We start from the raw sequence: 27,194 nt of genomic DNA, 5'->3' as shown, positions 1-27,194 counted from the left end.
TCCTTCCATAGAAACAAACGGGGTTTCTGACAGCGGCAGCGCTCATCCCGCGGAGATCTGCCCGTAAATCAGCTCCGGGGCTGCGAAACTGCGCCGGGACGGAGCGCACCGAACGGCCGCCTATAGAAGAACCCATAGCAGCGGGTTGGAGCTCACCGCTCCGTCCTGCACCGTACGGCCCGGGGGGAGCTGAGCTGAGCTGGGAGGGCTGAGTTGGGCGCCCAAGACTCGGGAAAAGCGGCACCGCGGGGCTGAGGGCCGGGGCCCCAGGGTTGAGCTTCCCCACGCTGTTTGAGTTTTTAATTTCTTCGAGCTAATTGCAAGCTTGGAAAAGGGGAGGTGGGGGGGGGAGAGAAGCGGAGGGGGGGGAAGGAAAAGCCAGCCCTAATCTGGAAGCCTTCCAGTTTTTGCACCAAAAAAAAAAAAAAAAAAAAGGAAAAAGAAAGAAAAGCACACACCCCGGTATCTTAAAATAGAGAGCAGGGAGGAGAGAGGAGCGCAGGGATCCTCCCAGCCGGGCGCAGGGTAACAATGGTGCTCGGCGGGGAGCAGCGGGCGCCCTGATTGACAGCCGGAGCGTCCTAAAAAGGCCGCGGGGAGATGCTTATCGGCACGGTTATATAGCGGGGTAGCGGCGCTGCGAGCCGAGGGAGCGCCGCCGAACCGAGCCGAGCCCAGCATAGCCCAGCATAGCCCAGCATAGCTCAGCGCTGCGGAGCGCGGACCGAGCGCGGGGGCAGCGCCCGCAGGAGGAGCTCGGGCGGCTCCGCGCCCCATCCATGAGCGGCCGCCCGCCGCCCTGGCAGCCCCGCGCAGCCCCGCGGCCCCGGGGCCGGCCATGCACTGCCCGCCGCAGCCCCGGCTCGCCAAGGCAGGCAGGAGGCGCTACAAGACTTTCATGATCGACGAAATCCTCTCCAAGGAGACGTGCGATTACTTCGAGAAACTTTCTCTCTATTCCGTCTGTCCGTCCCTCCTGGTCCGGCCCAAGCCGCTGCACTCCTGCGCGGGTAAGGAGGGCTGGGGAGGGTTGGGACGGGGATCGCTGAGCATCGCTGGGACCAAACAGTGCCCCCCGGGGCCGATCCCATCGGGAGAGCGGCTCCCGGTGAGGGGGGGATGCGGAGGGAGCGTCCCGACCTCGCTGTGCGGCGGCTGATTTTTAGTACATGGCAGTGAGCAGGATGGGGTCTCGACCGCAGGTGTTTCACAAATGGATCGGTCTGACGTGAGCTCTGAAAGATCCACGTGCGCAGTAAAAATGTCGTCCCTGTCACGCGTTCCAATTTTAAACAAAAAGAGCCCATTTTCTGGCAAGGCAGGTAGTTTCTGCACTTATATTCTTCCCGTAGTGCCACCCTTGTGGCACCCAATGGAGCAGATGGTGAAGCTGGGACTTAGCAATACGTGATTAAAAAATCCGTAACTATTCAAGAACATTCTTTAAAAGCTTAATTTTTGGTAACGTATCAGGGCCAAAATTTTGTTTTTCCTTGAGCTGAAAAAGTGCACTTTGCATTTGCGTGTTTAAAAATTCAAGTCCTACTTTGGCTCTTTTATTTCCTTCCTCCTTCAGTGCTGGTTGAATTTAAATAAGAGGGATCTCTCCAGGTCCCAGCACTTAATGTGCCAATATAAAACTTGCTGTTGGGTTACACAGAGTTTGATCAGCAGAGTAATCCCCTGGTCTTTCTCCAACCTCAATATTTATTTTGCAAATGTAATTAACTGAAGATCCCAAATTGATTGGGAGGTCTGAAGTTACATGAGTAGTGTCATCTTCGTTCCAAATTTATTTCTTCCTATTGAGTTGCAACGGCACGCATTGCCTCCCCGAACCGAGCGCGCCATGCTGCCCTGTGAGGAGACCTGGTTGTTAATCAGGATGTTGTTAACGAGGGAGGTTTTGAGCGCTGATCCCTTGCTGCTGCATGGACAGCAAAGTCCTGTGCTTGGCCAAAAGAGGCACAGAGGGCTCAGATGGGGGGGTAAGCCCAGTTCTGCCTTTGCTGGGGTCAATGGCGCGGCTGCACAGATCTGCAGGGAGGAGATCCCTGTCTCCTCCTTCTGCCTCTGCTGTATGGAAAGCCTTAGAGAAGAAAGCAGCCCTTAGCACCCAGAAGGAACATGAGTATTCACCCACAATCATGCCTGACCAGGTCAGGACCAAAAAGGCTGCACTGTGAATGTGCCCTTCAGCCAAAGAGATCATTGGGGTTTGCAGTGGGTGGGTGCTTCCAGCAGCTGTTCTAACGCACCCCTCTGGGGGGGGGAATAAACTTTATGATTATGTGTTTCTGTGATATAGCAAATACCAGAGAATAATATTTATTCATTAAATGGTCATTAATAATTCTCAGATGATTCAGCTGTGGGTTCTGAGCTCTGCAGTTAAAGCCTTGCTTCGCTTTGTGCCTGGGACTGTTAATGAATTTGCCCTCAAGTTCGTGTTTTCAGCCCCAGCTCTGGGCTGCCCCATAGCAGTGATGTCAGCTGGTCTGCAGCTCGGCCTCATGGAGCTGCAGGGATTGGGAATTGCAGGGCAGAGATTTGGTGGTGGGATTAAAACCGTGCAAGGAGCGGCTGCGAAAGTCCGTGCTTCCAAACGGTGAGCCTCCCAAGGAGGGTAGGTGCTACTGAACAGCAAGTGGTAGCGAATGGGATTTCTGATATTGTCTTAGAAATGGAGCAGAGCACAGAAACAACTACATCTGATAAATACCCACCACAAATCTGTTTGAAAAACTAAACTGCAAAGCGACCAAAGCCTGAAGAAATGCACGATGGCACTGAACTTCTGCCCGTGCTTCCTTTATTGAGGTGAGCAGGAAAGCAGTGAGCACAGATTTTCACTGCGGCCTGAAATAATTTCAGTAAAGTTTTGCAGCACTTTCTTGAGCTGAAGAGTGAATTTCTCTTTCATCCTGGGTGAATTTGGAGCCCTCTGATATGCTTTATAGTTTCCTCGAAGCTGAAAGATGTAAGATGTTCAGCACGCGTGTTTAATGACATCTCCTGTTAGGGGAAGAGAGCTGAACAAAATCGCTGAGCAGATGGAAAATACTTTCAGTTTTGGCTGTGATGGAAGTTGAGATATTTACGTGTGTGTAGATTTTAGTTGGAAGGAGATTCAGGGTTGATGGAAGGCTCGCTGCTCCCGTTGGGAAGGTTCCCATTGCGAGGAGCTCAAAGTGAGCCCCCAGCAGACCCAGAGTTTGGAAAGAAAAATGTGATTTCCCCTGTAAGGGATCAGCACTTAGCTTGAATTTGGTGTAACTGTGGTATTTTCTGGGCCACAGAAATAGAAAAGCTGTACTTACACCAAATCTTACAAACTACACGGCCAGGTTCGCAGCCATCAGGGCTGATAAATAAGTGATTAGGTATTCTGAGGGGAAGTATTTTCAAGTGGTGGTTAACATCTCTTTCACTGATGAATTGGACAGTGAAAACATCATTCTCTTTTATGACATTTAATTACTTATTGGTTTTTCACAGAATAAACAGGGCAGGTAATGGCCGCAGGCTCCATGCATGCCACGCTGGGCTTCTTGTCCTGAATTCTGGAGGCTGAGAAACTCCAACTCCGACTTCCATAGTAATCACTTTTTAAATCATCTTTTTTTTTATTAATGTAAATCATTTTTTGGCTTCGAGTGCCTAAAACATTTCTCAGGAGGCTCTGTGCCCGTTCTGCTTTGTTCCCCCTATTTTTAAGTCGCGGCTCAGTGTGAGGTTTCAAATCCAGCTGCCTCATTTGTGGCTGCCGATGTGATAAAGAATCCAAGGGCTCTTCAGTGCGTGGTGTTGGAAGATCCAACTGGAAAAGTGCCGTATCTGAAAACATAACTCAAATCCATTGAAAAATAGAAGGGTGTCCATGGTGGGTGGGGGGAGCTGCCGCTGTCCCAGGCGATTCGGGGCATCATCTGTTAATGGTGAGCAGTGCTGGTTCAGAACGTCCTTCGTAAACCATCCACGTGAGTTGAGGTGTTGGATTTGGAAAGAATCACGCTGTCCTTTTCAAGGGGGCTTGCTTCAAAACTGCAGGTTGTTTGAGCAAAGCTGGCAGCGCCGATTATTGGTTGTGTATTATTGCTGCGGTCTGTTGTATGTGATTTGTTGTATGTGATTTGTTGTTAATTATTAATTGTATATTATTAGCTGTGTGCGCTCTGTGGGGGGCTCAGAAAGAAACTCAAATTTGCAGGTATCTGTGTGTCACTTCATTTAAATGATTATTTGGGGTATTTTTTGTGTGTGGGGGGGGAAGAAGTGGGGAAAGTAAGACCTTGTTTTCTGTTTGTACGCTCAGGGTTTTAATGGATGTAACACAGAATTGCTCTAAACTCGAAATTTTATTTTTCAGTTCTTCTGTTTTTTAATATCTTTTTTTTTTTTTTAATGTTGGGGTAAAAGTGGGAACTGCTGATCCCGAAGATTTTTGAGCTGTCATTATATGGACATATTTGAGTTCTTTCAGTGCTTTGGACTAAATGAAGTGGCACAGTGAACACGGTGGGAAATCATTGCTGGAGCAGCAAAGCGCGAGCTTTGGCATTCCTGATTTCTGATCAGTCTTGGCAACCTGGTGAGGAATTCATAGTGGGAAAGCAGATTTACTGCTTCCTAAAACAGCTCAGTTTCTGTACAAGTGACCTCACAACACTGAGAAATTCTGTTCAGCATGGCCTTGATATGGCCGAGGGTTGGATTTGCTCTGAGACGTTGCGTAGGGCTGGGGTGGAAGCCGCTTCTCTTGGTGAAATACTTTGCTGACCCTTTTTTTCTTCAGATTGAACGGATATTGTTACGGAGCTCCTGGGGGAGAGCTGGGAAAGGAGAAGGGATCGGTGCAGAATGCGTCCCAGTGCGGGGAAAAATGAGATGCCAGCCACTCTGAGTGCATTGCATGAAACGTAGCAGCTGGATTCATCATTTACAGCAATGCAGAGCAGTGGTGAACCTTATGCCACGCCAGCTCACACCTGAGCAAAGCCAAACTTTGGGTTGCCGCATCCCATCTGGATCCCAACCATTGGAATAGGTTCTGTATTGTGCTGTGTGCCCTGCGTGCTGACCTGAACATCCTGTTTCTGTGCCCGTGATGGCAGGAGCTGGGCTGTGAGGGAGATCCATGTCCCCATAGGCTTTGCTGTGGGGATGCACACGGTGCTGTGCTGACCCAAAGCACGGAGCTGCCAGCATCTGTGTGCATCCAGTGCTGCTCCAGTGCTGGTGGTGTGGGAGTTATTTCTGGGTTTTATGTGAAGGGGGGGGAAAAAAAGAAAAAAGAAAAAAGAAAAAAATTCTCTGCATTATTGGTTTCAGCTTACAAAGATCAGTGTAATTCTGTAGTTTAATAGCAAAATGAAAAAGAAAATACTGAGAAGTATCAAGTGTTGCTTCGGTAGCTGCCTCTAATCTGGGATTAGGTGAGCTGATGAGTGCTCTCAATAATTCCAAGTAATTCACAGAGCACTGCAGCATCCAAATCCTAGTAGACTCTGCCCTCCGCCATGTCTCAGCGCGCTGCAAACCCAGCAGAGCTCAGACGTTGCTGTCTGTGCGTGCAGGAGTGCCTCACTGCTCCCCAAAGGCCTGAAGTCAGTGCTGGTAACCTCAGCACTAAGTGTCCTCCTCAGTCCTATGGGGGATTGTCCTCCAGGAGGGAGCAGCCGACGGTGCAGGCATGGGGGAGAGGATCGGGCTGTATTGGCCATAACCTGGGCACAGCACTTTGTTTTAACGAGCCCAGCATTCTGCAGGATGTCCAAAATGGGTTTGTCTTATTTATTTATTTATTTATTTAAAATGTCTTCTGACAACTTTAGCAAAAAATACTGCTCAGAAATAAAATAAAAAATAAAAAATAAAAAAATAATAATAAAAAAGCAGCATATGAGCTGCCTAATAATATCCGAGTGTTTGGAGATGAGTCTGTCAATCCTCTCGGTCGGATTTTATCCAACATTAGAGGTGGCATTTCAGAAGCAAAGCCAGATCAGAGCCGGGATCTGAAAACAGATCTCTCTCAGATCGAGCACGGCAATCTGGCCCTGACACTGAGATATTTAAGAATCTGCCATCAGAGCTGTCTGCTGTCTGCCTCTCAGTGCTGTTAATCACGGATAAAAGGAATCAACCACAGGCAAACCGACATGGAACAAAAGAGCAAATCGCAGCGCGGTGGCTGCAGGAAAGCCGGCAGAAAGGCAGCTGTGCTGCGGCTGTGGTTGAGCACAAATCAGCACTGCGGAGGAGCTCTGATGGCATTAATGAATGTGGGACTTCTCTGGGAAAACCAATCCCTGCACTTTATTTTCTGAAGCCTCACAGTCACACTGGGAGCAGTTCAGGTCCATCCTTTTGCTGTTCTGGGTTAAGCTCTGCTGTTCTTGCTGAGCTCTGACTGCAGCCCTGCCCAGCACAGGGCTGCGGCTCCAGCATTGCCATGGTTTATTATTCCTGCAACTCTGCTTCAAATTGCTGGTGTTAAATGTGGGAAATTAAGACTCAGATTGTGGGATAAAAGTCCCACCAGCACTGCTGCTTTCGGTACCCAATGGGCATGAGAAAAGGTGGAATCTTTCTTGGGGAAATTGTGGATAAAACAGGTGAGGTTGTATTGAGCCATCTCACCGCGTGCTGGGCAGCAGGGCAGGAGCTCAGGAGCCTTTTTTCCCTTCTGTTCACCTGGGCTGATAATTGCATTAAGGCAGAAGAAGGGATGTGGACAGAAGTAACTGTAAGTTGCTTTTTTCAGGTCAAAGTTAAACAAAATGTTGTAGAATTTATTTTGGCAAGTTAAAAAATGGGGAGGGGGTGAAACAGATCGGGGACAGGAAAAAAATATTGAAAGCATTCTTCCTGAAGGCTGACGTGAAACTTTCTAATGCCTTCCTTTTTTTTTGATACGAGATATTTGGCAAAGCAATGAATTGCTTTCTGTATTGCAAGATTTTCTTTCATTTTCTCCCTTTTTTTTTTTAACTTCTGGTGAGAGGAAGGGAGGACTGAACATTTTCAGCCTGCTCTGTAAGCACTGCAGCAGCTGGACTGCAGCAGGCTGAACGCATAAGCATGAGGTTCATTTGCTTGGATATAACCATTCCTCAGGAGCTCAGGAGCAGGGCTGTGGTCTCAGGTGTACTTGTGCAGGTGAAGAGCACATCCCTAGGAGAGCTGGGTCAGAAGAGCGAGCTGATGGGAGCTGATAGGCACCTTTGCTCAGCACTGTGAGATACAGAGCGAGGGCTCCTGCAGTTGAGCTCAGCAAAGTCCACCCACACTGTTTCATAGAGGACCATGTCCCGTTTGCATTGCTCTCATGCTGTGCTGTGTTCTGTTGTGCTGTGTCGTGTTGTGTTGTGAAGAGCTCTCATGCAATGTTGCACCTGATTGCTTCCAGCACCCTTCACATGGGTGAGATAAATGTGAGGGTTTGAGCAATGAATTGTGAGGTCAGTGCAAATATTACCATCCAGGGGATATCTGGAACTGCGTTCCTCTGCCATGGTTATCTGTTATTGCTCCTTTTCAAGCACACTGGGAGAATCCAGCAGAGAAGCCTCTAGCCCTTGCTGAGTGATGTGCAATTCCCAAAGCCATTTTCTAGTGACGTCTGTAAAAATATATATAGGTTTGGTGTTAGGAGCTGGCTAACACAGTAAACACTCAGTATTTTCCATCTTCCTTTGACATAACTTCATGTTTTGAGTGATTCCTGGCTTCTTCTCTCTCATTTCTCTTGGCCACAGGGCAGTTCAGAAGAGCGCTGCGTTACCGCTTGTAGATATTTCACACAAGTGCTCAGATCAGGGCTGGGACCCACTTAAGTAACTAAAAGGTTGGGGAGAAGGGTGGGTTCTCCCAAAATACCCCCTCCAATCTCCCCAACGTGGACTGGTGTTCAAACCTCCTCCAGCTGCAGTTGTCACGGCCGCGGCGTTGATGCGCGTCGCTCCGTAAGCAGGGATGGCTTTTTCTGAAGGAAGGACAAACAGCTTCCCAGGACTTTATGTAAAGCAGGACTGAAATCCCCATTAAAAATGTGATGATAGGAAACTTGCAAACGCGTATGCTAATTTGTTCTGTGAAATTCAAGCAGCAGCCTCACCGTGACCCTCAGGTTTGGATTTGTACGTTCAGGTCTCGCTTTATAAGTTCTGAAACTTGCTGTTCATGTGGTTGCTTGGCTGATTTCTGCAGGAAGGATTGGAATTAGAAGAGTGTGTGTGTGCCCTGTAACTCCTATAACCCTGCCTCTTATTCTGTGCATTTTTTTAAACGCAACTCATCTTTAAGCATTTGCTCCCCATTTGCCTTTGGATATTTTTCCTAACCATCTTAAAAGCTACACGATAATTATTGGTTAATTCTTGCTGATTGCCTCTGTTTTTTTTTAACTGGGATTTCACCCGTGGAAGTTGGATTTTGTCTGAATGAGGCTTTCATAGACGCTTCTAGAACAAGAGCAGGGCTCTGTCACTTAGAGGGCACAGGTGCCTGCACACCTACATGGCAAACCAGCGCGCTGTTGTGTAAGCACCCAAAGGTCAAAGCCTTAATAAAAACATCTCCTCTTTTACAAGGCAGAAATGCATGCGGTGTGTTTGTGGTTACCCAAACAGGGTGTTCTGTGACAGATTAATCTGAAGCCAAATGAGCAGTGGTGGTGCTTTCTTGTGGGAAGCTCTTGCACACAGAGCGCATCACCAGCACATCATTGCGTTGTGCGTGCATAAGAAGGCCTGGTGCTCTGACTTGCTTTTATTCCTGTGGCTGAAAGAGGAGAAATATGAAAAATTCTCCCAAAATAGAAAGTGAGTAATGTTGATGCAACACAATGGTGAGAAGTCTGAAGCAAATGTTTTCTTTTTGTTGCTTTTTTGGCTACGAAATGTTTGCATGAGTTGGTGCATATATTTGGTTTCACCCTCCTGTCTGTTTTGCTCAAAACCTTTTCTTGACAGCTATGCCAACAGTTCATTTTGTTCCTTTGGTGACTAAATAGTGGGGGAGCTGATGTTGGAGGGTTTCTGTAACAGCAGAGGACAATGCTGGGCAGTTTGGACCAGCCCTTCCATGTGCTTCCCATAAGCAAATTGTTTCTAGTTTGCTCGATGTTACTGAGATCCTCCTCTGAGGGACAGGAAAGCTTGCCAGAAGTTGGTCGGGTTGGTTTAACCTCGTTGCAATAAATTACAGAGCAATCATAAATGATGAGAAGGAGTTTGATGAAGTGGGTGAGGAACAATTGATGGGTTATTTTAGTTAAAATGACTTCGAGCCCAATCCAACTCCCACTGATGTCAATTAAATCGTCGTTGGATCGGGGCCCAAGTGAGTCAAATTCAATTATGCCTGAACTGTAAACATTTAAAAGCACATTATAACAAAGTAGTTTAACGCTTAAATTTCGTGAATGGTTTTGTTTTAATGCAACCCCACAGCGATCGCTCTTTATTTGTACAGCTCTGAAGAAACCCTTTTTTTTTGACTGCTATGAGAGAAGTCACTGCAGTTGGTTCTGCAAATATATTTCTGCCCTTTGGAGACTTATGTGAGAAGAGACAGCAAAGATGATAGAAAAGAAATAGTAAAGATTGTGGTGCTTTTTATTCCTAATTGAGTTTGGAGAGCTTCTTTGTGCACGTATCAGCTCTTAAGCTGCTGAAATGCGTGCACGATCCAATCTCCAAACTGAAATTGTTATGGAGATTCATCTCTGTCTCAGCAAAACGAAGCAAAGCATCCAAAATCTTATTTTAAAAATGAATATAAATAAAAAGACAGATTTATAAATACATTCAAGTTGAACAACATACGGTGTTGTTTGCAGGAAATGAGAGAGATATTTTAACTTGTGGCTCACAAGCTTGTGCTAAGAGAATTACTGTATTTCTTATGAATTTGGCATTGATCCTTTAGGACTGACCCTTCTCATTCTGTCCTCGTATTTCCCCTCAGCTCCCTTCCAGCCCAACGAGGCCTTTCCCCCCATTAGGGCAGCTCAGTGGCAGCTAAGTGCCATCTCTGGAGGTTTCTCACAAGCTTTGGACGTTGCAAACTGTGTGTCCAGCAGGGAATAGCTGCAAGGTGGGGTCATTGCTGGCTGTCTCAGGGAACTAAATCTGTCCCCACAGCAAATGATCTCCCAGTCAGCGCCAGGCGCTGAAAGGGCTTTGCAGGAGTTGGAGTTGGTCTGTTCTGTTTTCTGCCTTCGTTGCACAGCTGTGTTTAAAATGAAAGACAGAGCCTGATCCTTGTTTAAATAAGGAGCATTGCTGTGGCTCTGTGAAAGTCTTTGGTGGATGGAAACGCTGGGTGCAACGAAAGGACAGAAAATGGGACGTGGGTGTGGGATGGCTCCACCATTATCCATCGCCCAGGTAAGCATGGGGCTGCCATGGACCCGATGCCCAGCAAAGATCATGGGAGACCTCAGGGTGTCCGGGTGGGATCAGCAGGGTGGGATTTCCCACCCACCTGCACTGTGCAGCCCCATGGCTTTTTCTGGTGTGGGGCAGGGAAGTGCAGCCACGAGCCAGAGCTTCTGCGTGTCCTTCTGCCTCCTCCCAAGCCTTCTCCAGCCTTTCCCTTCCCAGAAACACATCTGAAGACACGAGCGGATGATGCCAAGGGAACGGATCCTGTTTTGTTCAGGATCACCTGAATCTTATCTCGGCGCTTGGGTTGGGTTTTGTAGCAAAACTTTTTCCACTGCAGCAAGTGATAGAAATGAAAGAGATGCGTGTGGTTGCATGCATGGCCAGCACAGGCTGCATGAATGCCTCCAGATCTGGTTAGCTGCCTACGTGGGCTTTGTTTTCGCTTTGGCAAATCCTATTTAACAAATTAAATAACTTTTTTTGTGTGTGTGCTGTTGCACTTTTTCATGTTTTCACCTTTTTTTATATCCTCTTTTGTCTTCCAGGCTTTTCTGTTAATAGCGAGATCAATTAATTGCTCCCATTTGCACTTTCCAAAGAGCTCACAGCCATGAAACAGATCGTTTCAATAGTGTTAGTATGAGAAAAAATGGAATAAAACTGCCAAGAATGCAGGGATTTTATGGCACGTGCTTCATTTAAGGAAAAAATAGTGCCTGTTTTCTTTCCCACAAGTAAATGAAGACTCAGCTACAAAAGCAGTGCAGAACACTTGAGAGCTGCAGTCAAATCCCTGTGGCTTTGTGGTGTCTGGGGGAGAAGGCAACGATTCTCGTTCTGACTTTGTCACTGCCTGGTGATCCGTGCCTTATTTTCTCCCTTTTTAACATCAGCACAATGAGACATGTCACAACTTGTAAAAATGCATTAAAATCAGTTGACAGCAATTTGGAAACTGAGCATTACCTGATGTATTCACAGATATCAGCTGCTCAGGACAGCTTAGGCACAATGCATTTGACTCATATTAACTCAGCTGTGATCTTAACCTCATCTTCTGCAGAAAAGAAAAGGAAAAAGTGATGCTTTTATCTGCTGATTGCATTACTCTGCCTCTGAGGATGTACCTGCAAAATAGAAGCGGTGCTCCACTGTATGAAATTACAGGACACCAAAAGCACTGCCATTCATCGCAGTGCATTGACAGAGGCTTTGGTTGAAGAAAAACATTTCCTGGAGAGGAATTATCTTGAGAAAACTCTGATATTTCTTAACAAGCAGAGCTGCTGCCGAGTTTCTGAGTAGCTCTGCAATGTTTGCTGACGATTTAGCAGGATGTAACTCAATTGCTCTGAAACCAGTCGTCCTGACAAGGTATCCTCTGAATAATTCCTACCAATAGGGAAACTGTAATGGAATAGCTGCTGCTGCTTGTTGCTGCTTAGTTAATTAATTGGAAATAAAAAACACCAAAAACATCCAGAGGAAACTGTTCCCAGCACCTGGCCTTAACGTGGCTTAAAATGTATTCCTTTAATTCTTTTAGTCCCAAAATGTTTGTTTTCCCCAAAGCCAGCAATGAGTCTTTTCCCTCCTGTAGTTGCTGCCAGCATTGGAAACGATTGCCTGGCTGTTGACAAAACTTAAGTGTGTGAAAAGTAATTACTTTGGTTAAACTGGAGAGGAAATTCAAAGCTTCGTGAGGTTCCCTCCTTCGTTCAGATGTCTCACTTTTTACAGTGATCAGTAAACACTGAGGCTTACACATTTCAAACTCTAATGTCCAAACGTTGCCTTTCTCAGTGCCTCCTGATTTCCCCACTGTCCCCACATGTTATTTACTGCTTGAAGTCAGGAGAAGGTTTGGGCGTGTAGGAAAAGAAAAGGAATTGCATCAGACTGCAAATGTGTGACCGTTTTCTGCTGAGCATTCATTTATCCGGCAGCTCGGGACACGTCTGTGAGCAGGGACACCTGAATGGAGCTGGGTTTTGCAAAGCCGTGGGGCAGCCAAGGATTTTGCTCCATGGCTCGGCTGCCTTCACCCAGCTCCATCCCATGCTCACCATTCGAGGCTAAATACCTATCTTTCCCGTTAGTTACATGGAAACAGTGGCTTGTTACACACTTGCAAAGTGTTGTAAAATCTTTTGCTAAGAAATGCAGGGGAAGTCCAAAGTAATATATAGCCAGTGGGGATTGCAACATTGACTTGTGTGCACTTAACTGTGCTCTCCGTGAGGCTTAACTAAGCATGCACAGAAAATCTCTATTACTTTCCCTTTCAGAGAGAAGTCTACAGGATGGAAGAGGCTTCCATACAAATCGTATTTAGATGTTAAGTCAAAATTGCTTGTATTACTTTGTAGGGATTTCAGTCATTCATTAGCAATCTGTATCTATCCTTTCACCTTCCCTTACACATCTTTTTTCGTTCTGTCCATGTCATGCAGTGTTTTCAGGTATACTCTTTCATTCTATTCCTTTTTCTCTCCTCAAACTCATTCTTTCTGGCTCCCCTCTGCACAAACCTCATCCGATGTTTGAGTTCAGGTCGAACTTTTGAACCCATGACATCACGTTGGTTTGGAATTAGGCAAAACCAGTTTGCCCATCCCTTGTTGTAAAAGGGTTAATCCTCTAAACTATTGAGAGGCAAGGGCAGGGAATTATGAAAGGAGCCCCTGTTTTATAAGCATTTGTATTGCCAGTACTTGAATACCTATAATAAGTAGGTTGCTTCTGTGATTAATGACTGCGTTTTACATGCTGACGACGGATGATATGCCTTATTGTAAAAGCCATTATTTTTTATTTGGTCTCTTTACCAAAGCAGTGCTGGAAATGAGATGTTAACGCGTTGGTGGGAGTATGTTTTCTTCTCAACAACTCAATGGGAAGTGACCCCCACGGAGTTAAAAATAAACGATAAGATGTGCTTTTCCTTCCTCCTCCCTGTGATGCGTGGAAGAGGCACGAGGCGGATGTGCAAGCGGAGCGTGGTTTTAATGCAGGACTTTTTATTTTCAGCAGAGATTTTTTTGTTTCCTGAAGGCTGGAATGGGGTAGGGATGCGTTGTCAGACTGAGGCTTTATGAATTTAGAAGGGTCTTAAAGTCAGTCTCGCTTTGTTTTACTGACTCATAGCTTAGTGAGAACACTGACAATGTAAAGTCTCTTATGCTGTATGCAGAAAGAGCATGGGAATAATAAATCTGTGGTGTTTCACCCCAGCAGTGCCGCATAAAGGAATCTGGCAATGCTGGTGTTTGAGAACCACCAGAGATATTCCCCTCAGACCTCTTTTCTTTGTCTGTCTCTGTATTGGCAGCCAGAGCTTTGCTTGAATATCTTTCCTGATATTCTTAGAAGTCTTAGATCTTTAAAATGTAAAAAATATGAATTTGATTTTAAAAAATGGTGCTTTGTATACGTCTGTTATTGGAGGAGTTCCCATGGAAACACTGCAGCTTGCACAACAACAGGATACACGCATTGCTTCGCTATTAACATATATATTAATGGCACATTAAGGAGTTTCGTAATGGTATGACACAAAAGAGTGCTCATGCAATCTATTAATGGGAAATAGGTTTAGCTAGGTGTGAGATAATAACACCTCTGCCTCCCCTTTGTGGCTTCCGTTTGAGTGCTTTCCAGACCATACAACAGCTTTGTGTGGTAGATGTTATCATCCTCGTTTTGCATGTGGGGAAAAAAACAGAAGTCCAGTGAGAGCTGGGGATCTGCTGGAGATGGAGCATCAAAGCTGTGCCAGGGCTGGGAATGCTATGCCAGAGTCCTTTTCCCCTTCATCTGTATCTCAGCGATCAAACTTTGATTCTTCTGGTTCTGGATGAGTCAAGTGAGATTAAGTAGAGACGGTGGGAGTGAGACAATCTCCCATTATCCTGGAGCTGATGCTAACACTGGCGCGGATCGTCCGCCCACATGTGTGGAGGGAAGAAAGCACTGCATTGTCTTTGTGTATTGACTTCTCTGATTGGTATTTAAATGAGGTTATCACAGGCTGTGGAACACGGCAATGCTGCATTCCATAGGAAAATCAGAGGTAAACAGATGTGCTGATGAAAACCAGAGATGGGCGATAACTGGAGCTTGGACTCAAATCCCTCCAAGCTGAGGGTGAGGGAGGGTCTCCTATGCACATCTCTGGTCTGGGGGTGTGTCTGTAGTTCTGGATTGGAGGTGTCTGAAATGGATGTTCTGAGCTTTCTGTCTGTAATAGCATTAAAGCTAGCAGAATTGGAGCAACCGGTAGAAACCTAATTTGAACTCCTATGATTAATTCGGGCCAATCTCCACCCTAAGTCTAATCTATATCTGTCTGGAGATATAAAACAGTGTCTCCTTGGCTGACTTCCTATCAGAACAGAAAAAAAACCCAGCACAATGGTGTCTGGCATGAGTGAGGGAGCGTGTTCGCTGGAGACCAGAACTTTTGGGAGCTCACCAACTGGAATTTCTGGCTCATCCATCTAACAGTGCTGTGCATAGGCTGCCTGGTACATGAGAGGAGACTTTGTCATCACTTTTCTGACATGTAAACGGTTGCATGCAGCCCAAGTGCTTTGCAACTCCAAGGCCAACATTTTTCTCATGGAACTACTTACTCTGGGTGCATCCATTTTGAGGCTGCCCATCCTCGAGACATTTTGTTGCTTGCTTTTTTGAGATGAGATGAATGGAAATAGGAGGTAAACCTGTTTGTGCTTCAGCTAGAAGGAAAACAAAAAAAAACTGAAGTGAATGGGCTGAGTCTTAACAACTCTACCTCAATCTAGTATTGCATTGGGAGCTATTCCTATGTCTGAGCTGTGGGTCTGGTGCAGACTTACTGTTTAGCCCCTGTTTCCCCTCTCCAGACCAACTCCGTGGCTGCCTCCCTGGCTCTCCCCATGCTTTTATCCACAGGCTGTACTTCAAGGTGAAAATACATGTGTAATGCTGCAGCCTGACATTGTCTTTCCATGATGTCTGTAGCAGTGAATGCAGTTTTCCTTGTCCTCACTGACTCCTGGACCACAGAGCAGGCTGATTAAGTCCAGATGTTGAATTGAGTACAGTATCAGGCTGCCTGGAAACCAGGGATAACCACTGAGAATGTCCTGAGTCCATTTTGGACTGTCCCAGCTGCAGGCAGAGGTGCTGAATAAGCCATACATCTGAAAGTTCTTGCAGTGACTTCAGTATAATGTAGACAGTCCTACAGAAGTTGAGGGAGCTGCTTTGGGAGCTGGATGTGCAGCCATACTTTTCCCCCATCCAAAAAGTGAAAGCTGAGCTCTCCTTGATTCATTCTATCTGGGTAAGGTTCTGTCCATGGGGCGACCTGGGTATGCTGATGTTTGAACTGGAGGGAATAAAATAAGCAATGCCACGCAGCAAAGCTGTGGCAAAGCCTTTGTCAGCTTCTTCAACCCAAAAAATCACAATTGGATGAAATCCTTATTCCAAGGTCTTGGAATAATACTGGGTGGACATTATGTTCAGCTTTATTCCATCAGTGTTTCTCCTTTCAACTAGCTACCAGCGTGGGGTGAAATTGCTGAAGTGGCAGACACAAAGGATAGACAGGTTGAATGCAGCTTGCTCATGTATCTTTCCAGTCTATCTAAACTGCATTGTTAGTGCAGCTGTTCAGCCAAATCGTCCACAGGGTTTATTTTTGTGTGTAGAGGAAACAGAGATGAGCTTTCTCTCCGTGAGGGCAGATGGAAGATCAAAGAATCATACACACAGCTCCAGTGAGACCAGCCTCTCTGCTAAATGTGTCCTGATGGGAGCAAGATTATTAATAGTGACCCTTGAGATAAGCCAAGATTCTAAGAGGCAAAGGCTCTGCCACAGTGTGACAGGTGCCTTTCAGGTTAGCAGTGGTACTTGCTGAAGTCCTCCTTTCACTTTGGTGTGGAGGAATAGAGGAAGGAGTCTGCTTTTGAAAGACTGATCTACTGTTCTCCTGAAGAAGAGTAATGCATCTTCCAAAAGATCAAGTGTGCAAAATGTAAGCAGTTTGGTGTTTAGAAGCCATTGAACTCTCTCCCTTCCCACGTGTCACTCACCAGAATGTTTTCAAGGCTCAGAGCAGGAAGAGGTGGTGATGTTTATGGCAAGGTTTCTGCTGGAGCTCGCACAAGGGTGGGCTTGAGAAATCTGAAGAGTGCTTTTGTGTGCAGGGCTAGTCTGCTGTCCAAGGCTAGTGTTTGCTTATGGATGTTGTGATAATAATTAACAGAGCAGGAAGTAAAGGACTGAATGATTTATGCACGCGTGGCATTATGCATTTAAACTTGGACAGAAACTGAAATCCTGAGAGGAGGCAGATTTATTTATCAAACGTGTAAGAACGTAAGAATGGTCATAACGTGTCAGACCAAAATCTTTCCAGACTAATATCTTGGACAGCATCCAGCAAGAGATACTTGGGGATAAGGAGCAGAACATGGCTTACCCTTCCATTAAACTGCCCTCTCACTCTGATTATGTTTCTAGACTTAAATCCAAGCGTTGTCTTTGACCGGTGACACCATCTGTACCGAGTTTGGGATTTGGCCTCCTGCAGTTCTCCCCAATGTCCTGAGCTGTCTGGTCATCTGGCTGCCATCATTAAAGACAAATACATTGCAGCTCCAATTCGGACACCCAGAGAGCTGGGTCACCTTGGTGCAGTGCCTCTCCTCCATCCCTGAGACCAGAGACTGCCTGTAAATCCATTTCTCCTCGCTATTTGATTCTGTAATCTTTTGGCTACGTTACTTTCTAAATTCAGGTCCAGTGAGTGATGAGCTCTGGAGTTCAGTCTTATCATTTGTAATGGAGGAAACACTTGGCTGAAGTGTTTGACATGACTTAGTTCAAAAGTAAGAGCTTCAAATTGATGTTGGCTTAATGGAGCCAAAGTGTCCCTCGATGCAGATGTGGTAAATGAGCTGGTGGCTTGTATCCCAGTAACTCTCCTGCATCATCTGAGCTCTGTGGTTTATAGAGATGCGCTTGTGTTTATTTCCCTGGAACTAATGTGGCCTGGTCTTAAAACTCCCTCAGAGTCCCAACAGAAAGGGTCTGGAATGGAGATTCCCATCCAAACCCACCCATTGCTTGGAGCAGTTTCCAGTTATGATGGCCTTGGGCCCATCCATTTTAAAAGGAGTGGGAGGATTGATCTGCTTGTGTTCAGAGCAACCTCTTTCCTGCACGGTAGGACTTCAAGGGTCATCTGCTAAAGGTGTGGAATCGCACACACTTTCCTGCAGCCTCAGACAAAGAGCGGGACCTCTCTGAGCCATGCCTGGTTTCCTGAAGAGGTGAATATGAGTCAAGGAGAATTCATTCCAAAAGGCAGGCTGCCCTGGGAGTGCGTGAGGCAGGATAATTCAAAATAGAAAAGTGCTGCTTGTTTTTCTGATTCATCCTCCACCAATTATGCCAGAGTGATTTTACATTTGCTACAGAGGATTTCTTGAGCACTGGCCAAAGAGATTCTTTAAATGTTTCACTTGAAAAATAATAATAATAATAATAATAATAATTCTCTTTTATTTACAAATTTTCCTCTTCAGTGTGGATCTGATGGGGTCCTGATCCTTACAGCAGGCAGTGGGATGAGTCCTCACTTAGAGAAGCTCTTGGGCTCATCATGTCCTTATGAGCAATTATTTTCTGTATGCAAGGTGCCATAAAGTTGTACAAAAGCACAATACAAATATCAAATGTGGTTATTAAGTAAAGATTAATTATCTTTCTGGTTTGTTTGTTTGTTTGTTTGTTTGTTTGTTTTGTGAAGGCCTCTGGCATGCATACCTCAGACACACTCAAACTTATTAATTACTGTTATTATGTAAAAGTTATAATGAAACATTGTGTTGATAAATTGCTAATGGAGACAGGTATGAAACGGAAACCTGGATCTCACAGCTCCAACTGCTCAGATAATTTCCCTTGTGGTTTTGGAACTAAAGGACTGAATTCAACCACAGACCCAAGTGCCCACAGCTGGGGAAGCACAGCTGCAGATTTGTCCACCTCTGCTCTCTGCTGGGCACCTCCGTAGTGAGAGGTGCCTTGGGGAAAAGCCCTTTCCAGCTACAGCATGTTTTATTTAGTATTACAATGGGTGACGTTCACAGACATCAGGGTTTTTGTTTGCAACACACTTAGATGAAAACACAACCCCTCAAAAATGTGGTTGAACAGGGAACTGACTTTAGCTAATGTGTCAGGGAAGGCAAAATAAATGCCTGAGTGAGCTTTCATCTTGTCTTAGCTCATCACGGAAGGTTTCGGTTCTTACAGAATCGTTCTTTAACTTGAGAACCCTATAAAGGATCATTTTTTGCTTCACTAGAATTAGCTGCACTAATTTTTGCTTGTTTTCCTCCTGTGGACTCATGCAGGTGAAGCTCTGGCTCCATGGAAGCTGATGGCTGTTTTGCCATGGGTATCAGTTGGTCTGCATTTCTCCCTCAGGGAGGGAAGCCATTGGGTTTCCCACAGCCTTCCTGCTGTGTAGCTGCAACTGAGTTGCATTTAACTTTGGCAAGACTTGTGGTCCTGGTCAGGTTAATAAGATTTATTGAATGGGACTGGAAATAGAATATAGGGTGAGCTGTGCCTGCAGCCTCTGATTCTTTCCTCCAGGGAACTTTGCTGAACACTCTTTTGGAACACCACCAGTCTTTGTGCTCCAGTGCTGCACTTAGCTTTCCCTGCAGCCTCTGTGACACCATTCCCATGGAAATGTTGGCTCTATGCACTTCAGCTGAGCTTTGGAGCTGTTTTTGGAAGTTTTCAGAATGTCCCAGAAGTGCCCTTCAGGAGAGCATACAAGTGGGGGTAGCATCTCTGGAAGACCATCTGTGGCAATGTTTTAAAGGCCACACCACACAAAAACACCAACTCAGGTCTTGGAATCTGTCAAGCTGTTGATGCCGTATGCTCAGTTTAATTAGCCCACCTCTTTTCAGGCCGTAATTAGCTCAGGTGCAGTCTCATCATGGCTCTGCTTCCCATCCTAGAAACAGCCAAGGGATCTGTGCACAGCACCAAACTGCATGGCATGAACACCACCCAGGTCACATCTGAACTTCAGATTTGAGCATCAGTCAATGATGGCACACCAGTGAGGAGGTGTTTTTCTCTTCTTCACTTCTCTTTTCATTTGTCTTTACTTCCCAGGGGCTTGCATGGAGCTTGGTGAACCACAGCGTTGATCTCAGGAAGAACCTGATGCATTCTGCTTTCTTGCAGTTAATATTCACAATGCAGAGCTTAAGGAGAATGTTAAAAGCAGAACAGTGAGCGTGTAATGATTGAACTTATTCTACTACTCTGCTTCTTTTGCCTCCATTGCTTTGATCAGGGCTTGCTTCTTCCTTCCAATGGGCTGCCCAGCCCTCCAGCAAAAGGGAACTTTCTGAACAAACCCGATTCCTCCTTGGTAGCCTTTTGTTTTGACACTCAGAAGAAGGCAGATTTATAGACTTTCCTAAGTCGTAAGTTCATTTTCTTTTTATTTACCTTTCACTGCAGCCCATTCGGAGTGAGATTTCATTCTGCCTCCGAGCAGGGCTGACCTGCCAAGAGGAGCTGATCCATAAATCTTCCCTTCCTTTTTCTTTCTTTCCAAAACAGAATTAGCTGAGTTTGCCTGGGAGGAAAACTGTTCTGCCATTGCCGGCAGTCAAACAGTGCAATTAATTAGTGCTTTCCCTTTTCTCTTCCCTCTAGTCTCTGTCTGATGGGGTTGAAAGTAAGCCAGGGAGGAGGGGGAAGGGACAAAAGAAGGGAAAATGTTTTGTTCGAAGTATTTATATTCAGTTAAAAAGTTTGCTATGTGATACAGCTCAGTGGCAGTGTCCCTTTTGCATCATGTCTAGTGGCCACAAGTTTAATCAAAGCATCCCAGCAGAGGAGCTGGAACTTAGGACTTTCTTGTACAAAACCACATTTTAAGAGGTCGTCCTCTTCATGACCTCCTGAATCCTAAAACTGTGGCAGCTTCACCATTGTGCTGCCTTCTCGTATCTCAGCTGGGAACATCAGAACACTTGCTGTGCTGCTTGGGTAGAGAACAAATTCCTCATTTCATGGCTCATGTGGGCTGCTGTTTGGGTTTCAAGTACAAAAGGATAGTGGGTCAGAAGTGGAAAAGGTGTTTGTTAAATGATAATGGAAAGTATGCATTCAGCTGAAACTGCAGGGCAGGTCTGAAAAGGAAGATGCTCCATCTCTGCTCCTTCCCATTGTGGAAGATAGAGCATGTCACGACAGTGCTGAGCAGACGAGAGCTGCTTGCCAGCATTTAATTTGCTGAAGATTAGGAAATTATTACAACACTGTGGCAGTCCAGAAATACCATTGAACTCTGGGGGATGTGAAATGGAGATCTAGCCTCAGATTTTGTTGTGTTTGGAAGCCCAAGCTTTATCAGAGTAAGAACTGTAAGGATTGTTTAAGCCATATTAATAGTGTACCTTGACCCAATGGACTGGCTTAACATCAGCCACCTTTGAACTCTGGAATAACTTATATCCAGAACAAGGCTGAACTTGCTCATTTTCTTTGTGATCAGAAGCAATGCAGAGATGAGCTATTCCTGCTTTTTGTCCTCACTGCAGGGAGAGGAGGCTGCTAAAACATTGCCCCTTTCTGACCTCCAGCTTTCTCCACAGAAAGCCTTGAACCCCAGGTTTTTCTCCTAGTGCTGTCCTTGCTCTGTCCTACCCATCCTGTGCCCTTATCACGCCAAGGACAGCAAGCTGAGAAGCCTTCTACATGGCCGGACTGCACTTCAGCTGATGCTTCCATTATTTACAATCATTTCTAAAAGCACTCTCATGACTGTTGGGGTCGAGCCATAAGCAAACGCTTCTCTTATGATCATACGTGATAAATAGACAGAAAGCTCTTGGTGTCAGCAGCCTCACCAATCTGTTTACCACTTGGAGCTCGCAGCAGCTTAGCAGTTGCAAACCATCACTTGTCCAGAAGTAGAAGAGCAGTTTCAGAAGTGCTGTAAGTAAATAAGAGTTCTGACGTGGGCACCAAAAATAAGCATGCACTGAGCTTTTCTGAGCATTTGGCCAGGTCGCAGTTGCTGACTGCTGAGCAGTTAGGAAAAAGTATCCCCTCTTTCAGGTGCTCAACACTTGAACAACCCCAGGGTCATCTGCTTCTCTCATAGCTAGCACTGCTTTGCCCTGCAAAAATAACCAAGGTTGGAACCAGCACCACCTGACCCCTAAGGGACACAAGAAGGTTAAGTCCAGTCCTTTGTAGCACCTAAACTGGAACAGTAGCTGAGGTTGACCCTTTTAGGTCACCTTAGCTGAAAAATGGGAGGAAGTCTGTAGCTGGCTTGTGTTGATGGGTGCAGAAATACCATTGAGGGCAGATCTGGTACTGCGAGGCACGGGAGGCTTTCTCAACCCTGATTTATGCTCTTAGAGCTGCCGTTGCAGTGGTAAATCAAGGCAGAATGTTTGCCAAGCTGCTTGGTGATAGTGGAACTGCACAGGCATTGGTTGAAAGAAACCCACAGAAAGAAAATGCAGATACACTTTCCATAAGCAGTTGTTAGCTTAGCAATTCTGGTCTCATCCCTCGGGTATTTTCTGGATGGTTTAAGTGAAATGGTGAAATAATTTAAATTTAATGGAAGTGGAAATATTTTTTTTTTCTTTTTTTTTTTTTTTTTTTTTGTTGCAAAGATGTGGAAGAGAAAAGCAAGGCTCAAACTGTTCCTACTTTGCTGGTGTAATGGCAAAGTTTTCCAAGCTTGCTTTGCAAGTGGCTGGATTTTGGATGTGAGTGAAGCAGATGTGAGGAGAAGTGCCAGCCAACAAGACACATGGCTCTGATCTACCCCTGCATGGCATTTTACCTGGGACCTGAGTTGTGATCCCACAACTGTTCATGCTGGGGAATATGGATCAGCAGCAGGCCAGGCTGGCAACACCTTTCTCCTGCTGGTGAAGAGTTATTTGCTAAAATAGACTCATTGAGACCTATAGATTATTATGTTCATTAGTGGTGATTCATGCTAAGAGTTTCATAATCAGGCCTGCTGGTGTAATATGTTCCTTTCCACAGTACCATTTATCTTAAAGATCTCGGAATACTTTATGTACATTGAGCTTTAATCCATGTTTTACCACCAGCGAGGGCAGGTAAGGAGGATTGTTTCCATTTTGCAAATGAGGAAAACTGAGGTACAGAGTGAGAAAGTGGGCTTGTCCAAGATTCTGGAGGTTGTTTGCAGAATTGTATGCAATGGCCATCTTTGAATGAGTGTACATTTCCCATGCGTGGCCCCAGAGACCTAAAAGGGATCTTTACTTTCCCAGGGCTGAGCAGAAACCTGTCTATAGTTGTAAGGTTTGAAGGGAATCAGAAACTCCTGCAGCGTCTGGGGATGTTTAAATTTGCCATCCCCAACCGAAGTGTTGGGGCAGAAGTGCTGGTTTGCTTTTAGGGCTGGTTTCAGCCAGTTGGTCTAAGATGTAGAATTAAGAGGTAGTGAAGAAACACAATTTGGAAGAGAAATCTCTCTACAGCTCCCATTTACCATCCGTATTTCCACTGAACTGACCTTTGTCTGCTTTCTTCCCTGCCAGGGTCCCCTTCTCTGAGGGCATATCCTCTCATCTCCGTTATCACCAGGCAGCCCTCTGTGGTCCCTCACCTCGTTCCAGCTGCCACCAGCTCCCATGTGCTGCCAGCCCAGACCTCAGTGGCTGCAAGCTCAGAGACGCCAGCCAGTGAGACCCACGGCAGCAGCGAGTCTGAGGCAGAGCAGCCCACACCTCGGTTAAAAAAGCCACGCCGGAGTCGGACCATCTTCACAGAGCTCCAGCTGATGGGCTTGGAGAAGAAATTCCAGAAGCAGAAGTATTTGTCTACACCTGACAGGTAGGAGTGCGCAGGGCTGGGGAGGGAAATCCAAGCAGCCCATCACAGGTCAGGCTCTCCAGTTCCTACCACCAACTGCGGTCCTTTAGCTGTGCAGAATGCACTTGTCTTCATCTGGTTTACTGCTTTATCTGAGCAGTCCATTCAGATGCTCACTGTTCCCTTTTCTACATTCTGGGATTATTGCTGGCAGCCACTGACCTGAAAGACAGATCACACCTTGTGCACATCTGTAGCTCCCTTCTGTCCATCCTCAACCTAGGAACAGCCAGACATGGCTGAAACTATCTGCAGGCAATAAATATTGCTTAGAAAGGAGCAGGAAAATACTGTTTCCTAAACTAGGAGAAGGACAGGGAGCAAAAGGGTTGAAGCAAGCCTGCTCAGCTGTCCCCATACTGAGTGCTCCCTGGCTGCAGAGTGCTGCTTTCTAACTCCACGGCGATGCCTCTGCTGTTGGCCGAGGACACGGGCAGATGACCTGATTAAATTTCAAGGCTAACTTCTCTTGAGATCAAAGATGACACGAATAGGCTGTATCAATGGAAATGTCACATGGTGATAGATGTGCCTGCTAGCAGGCATCCAGGCTCAGAGATGTGCAAGAAGCTGAGCAAAGGCTCTTTCTTCTTTTCTGTTCTTGCTCCAGACCCTTGCGAAAAGATGCAGCCTGGTTTCCTGCTGAGATGCTGAGGTGGATGGCTCTGTCTCTGTGGCACCTGGGAAGTTGGCTGTAGCTTCAGCTTGCTGCTGAACTAGCTCTCATCTGGCAAACATGGCTAGCAATTCAGTGAGCAGTTAGTGGTCTGTCCATCAGGGAGAGAGCCTGGGATGCATAGGTGTGAAATCTGCCTTGCTCCATCTTGAATTCTCAGGGACTGCTTGGTAGCAAATAGACAAACTAAAATAAGGAGAGGTTTTGTTTGTTTTAAAGGCTTTGAATGCTACCCTGCAAATCTAAATTACAGGAAAAAGCCTTGTCCGATTCCTATTCAGTTTGTAAACCTAGGGAGGGTTTGAAAGGTTCACCAGACCTTGAACTCCACGGGTGGCAGAATCCCAATATTAAAACGGTTTTGAAGTCAGCACACTCCACTTGTACTGCCTGTCACCACACCAAAGGATCACAGCTAGACCGAATCTCATGAGCAAGTCTGAATGTCTCACACAGCTTTAGATCCTAGTGCTCCTTTAGTGACTCCTCCCAGCGTCACATAAGCAGATTGTTGACACCATTGATGAAGCACTCAGGGCTGGTAAATTAATTTAATAGTATGACTGTTCCTTGGCTTTGTCTGTGTTAGAGCCTGGTGAGCGATTCCTGTCCCTGCACCACTTCCCCTGTTTGTTTCCTTGGGTTTCCAGGCAATGCTGACTACAGTAATGTGTGTGGCAAGAGATGGCAACTGGCTGCAGGTAATCAGAGTGTGATAACATGCATTATGGCAAGCTAGCCAAGCAGTGTTTCTCTCTCTGAACTCATGGCTGGAAACGTGATCGTGAAGCAATGAATTGTGATCTGTGTTCAGTCCTGCAGCTTTTGGCCTAGACACAAGATTGTGCTGGTTAGAGGGCAAATGGAGCACCTGGTTTGTTAGCAGTAAAGGAGAGCAGTGCGATGCCTCTGCCACATTCTCAAACTGGTAATATTTTTAAGTCAATGGGATATCACACAGACATTATATAGAAGTGTAGGCAGCAGGGAATCTCAAGTGGGGAAAAGCATGAAGCTAGGAGTGTGTATGTGAGCACAGAGCTGGTGTGGGGTGCGTAGGTGTTTGTAAATACACGAGTGAGCCTGACCGCCCGAGGAGCCCAGCTGAAACAGAAATGCCATTATGAACAACTTGGCCTTGACAAGTGTGCTTTCTCCCGTGCAGAAATAGGGAAATATCTGTCAGAAAGCTCATACAGTCCAGAACACCTCGGAATGTGGCTCTGGGTTTGGGCTGTCCCACCTGTGGGGTTTGCGTGACTCTGTGGGGCACTTGCCTGGCGTTGCTGAGGATTTCCAACTCTGCCTGTTGTGCAACTCCATTACAACACTGCCAGATGCATGGTACCATCACCTGTGGGGAAGGATAAAGAGCTAGCCTGAGCTGCATTTGCTTCATATCCTGAGTTTTAATATAGAAATAATGAATGGTTTCAGATGAACTTGCACAGGTTGGAGAAATGCGGAGGATGAATCAGGATTATGGGCTGTCTGCCACACGTACCCTTAAGCTAAACACGCAAATAATAAATTCGTTTATAAGCTTAAATTGCCTATAATAGCACAATGCATAAGAAATTAATAGATTTAGATGTACTACTGCTCTTTGAGAAATGAAAAAGTATCATTATCCTCATTATGTAGGTAGTGAAGATGAAATATGATACAAAAAGCAACGCTTTCACAGGCAGACTGATGCCAGGTGTCTTGCTTCTTGCGTGGTTGCTTCAGACACCATGGGCCTATTTTTCAGGAATGCTGTGTAGCAGCAGCTCCCTGCCTCATGCACAAACGTGGAGCATCAGCAGTCAGCATACAGCTGTCCTGTGTTTGAGAAAGAGCAGGCAAGTCTTCAGAACTTTTACAGTTGGCCATTTGTCCACCAACACGTTGACCATTCTTTCTTCTTCCATAACAGCGACTATCTTTACACCCTGGGAGAAGCAAAGCAATCCTTTCTGGCAGTCCTGCTGCTGTGTGGTTGGCTGCCCTTGGCATCTGGGTGCTTCTCATCCTCTGGCAGCTCCTTGCAGTGTCTGTCTTCTCTTCCAGGCTCGACTTGGCGCAGTCGCTGGGGCTGACCCAGCTCCAGGTGAAGACGTGGTACCAGAACCGCAGGATGAAGTGGAAGAAAATGGTAAAGGGTTTGGTACCATTTCTCTCAGTCCTTACAAACTGCTTTTGAAAGAATGGATTCCAAAGCTGAGTGTAGCGTCAGTGATTTGTGTCTGTTTATACTAAATCTTGTCTTCTTCTTGCCGAATTTGCCTACAATTTTCTTAGAAATGTTTTTTTATCTTTAAAAAGCTCACGTTGGAGCATAAGCGGTAGGCTGGAGGTACAACAAGCAGTAGGAAGAATGTGGAGCTGAGGGATGAAAGAACTTAGAACAGAGGGAAGAACCAAACTATGTACCTCTGCATTTTTGGCATAATAATATTAAATGCTAATTTAGAAGCCAAAATGGAATTGGCAAGAGAACAGACAGTCAGAAGCAATCCTGGCTAAAGTTTGAATGTTCTTACTTGGGCTTTAAATAGATCAAATGCTCATGAAAGGGTCTGAATTGTGCATAAAATCTTTATGTAATGTTGAGGACTGCGTGATCAGATCACTTTTGGGGCTGCTGCAGAAACTGGCTCAGATGGCTCCATCTAAATTCTGAGTGTCCTTGCTGGTATTTTTTGCATTTAGTTTTAGATATATGAGAAAATGATTGAACTCACTTTGTGAATGCAGGGAAATTCTCTGAAGCTGAATGGTGACCACAGGTCACATCTGAAGTCGCATTTCATCCTCTCTCTAAAGGAAGCCTCACAGCAGGGAAGTTCAGGTTGATCTGACTGTTAATCTCTTTGCTCCAGGTGTTGAAAGGTGGGCAGGAAGCTCCAACGAAGCCTAAAGGCCGTCCAAAGAAAAACTCCATTCCCACCTCAGAGGAAATTGAAGCAGAAGAGAAAATGAACAGCCAGGCTCAGAATCAGGAGGCGGAGGGATCTCAGGCGCCCGAGGAGCCTAAAGTGACAGAGGAGAAGCCAGAAGTCTCTTTGGAGACAGAAGAGTCTCCAGAACATATACCAGAGCCCTCCTCAGAGGAGGCAACGCCATTAAGTTAAAGGGAAAAAGAGAAGGGAAAGGGAAAAAAAGAAAAA

General features: G+C 45.8%; 1 protein-coding gene across 1 annotated transcript; it reads left to right on the top strand.

Annotated features, from left to right (window-relative positions):
• The first annotated feature begins 472 nt into the window (after positions 1 to 472).
• On the top strand, positions 473 to 27,194 carry BARX2 (BARX homeobox 2). The gene is made up of 4 exons (XM_052697139.1): positions 473 to 1,010; positions 23,033 to 23,327; positions 26,095 to 26,179; positions 26,907 to 27,194. The coding sequence occupies exons 1-4, from the start codon at positions 839 to 841 to the stop codon at positions 27,156 to 27,158; spliced, it is 804 nt and encodes a 267-aa protein (XP_052553099.1). The 5' UTR covers positions 473 to 838; the 3' UTR covers positions 27,159 to 27,194.

This window comes from Tympanuchus pallidicinctus, unplaced genomic scaffold (assembly GCF_026119805.1).
Source record: "Tympanuchus pallidicinctus isolate F22 unplaced genomic scaffold, pur_lepc_1.0 scaffold30, whole genome shotgun sequence".
In the NCBI taxonomy this organism is placed as follows: Eukaryota; Metazoa; Chordata; class Aves; order Galliformes; family Phasianidae; genus Tympanuchus; species Tympanuchus pallidicinctus.
The sequence above is the reverse complement of the archived record's forward strand: the minus strand, read 5'-3'. Positions and strand labels throughout refer to the sequence as shown.

What these genes read in the sequence shown, in the direction of transcription:
- BARX2 (XM_052697139.1), top strand. Translation starts at nt 839, where the DNA reads ATGCACTGCCCGCCGCAGCCCCGGCTCGCCAAGGCAGGCAGGAGGCGC. An exon ending in TATTTGTCTACACCTGACAG is followed by an intron (nt 23,328 to 26,094) that starts GTAGGAGTGCGC and finishes CTTCTCTTCCAG; the next exon opens with GCTCGACTTGGCGCAGTCGC. An exon ending in GGATGAAGTGGAAGAAAATG is followed by an intron (nt 26,180 to 26,906) that starts GTAAAGGGTTTG and finishes TCTTTGCTCCAG; the next exon opens with GTGTTGAAAGGTGGGCAGGA.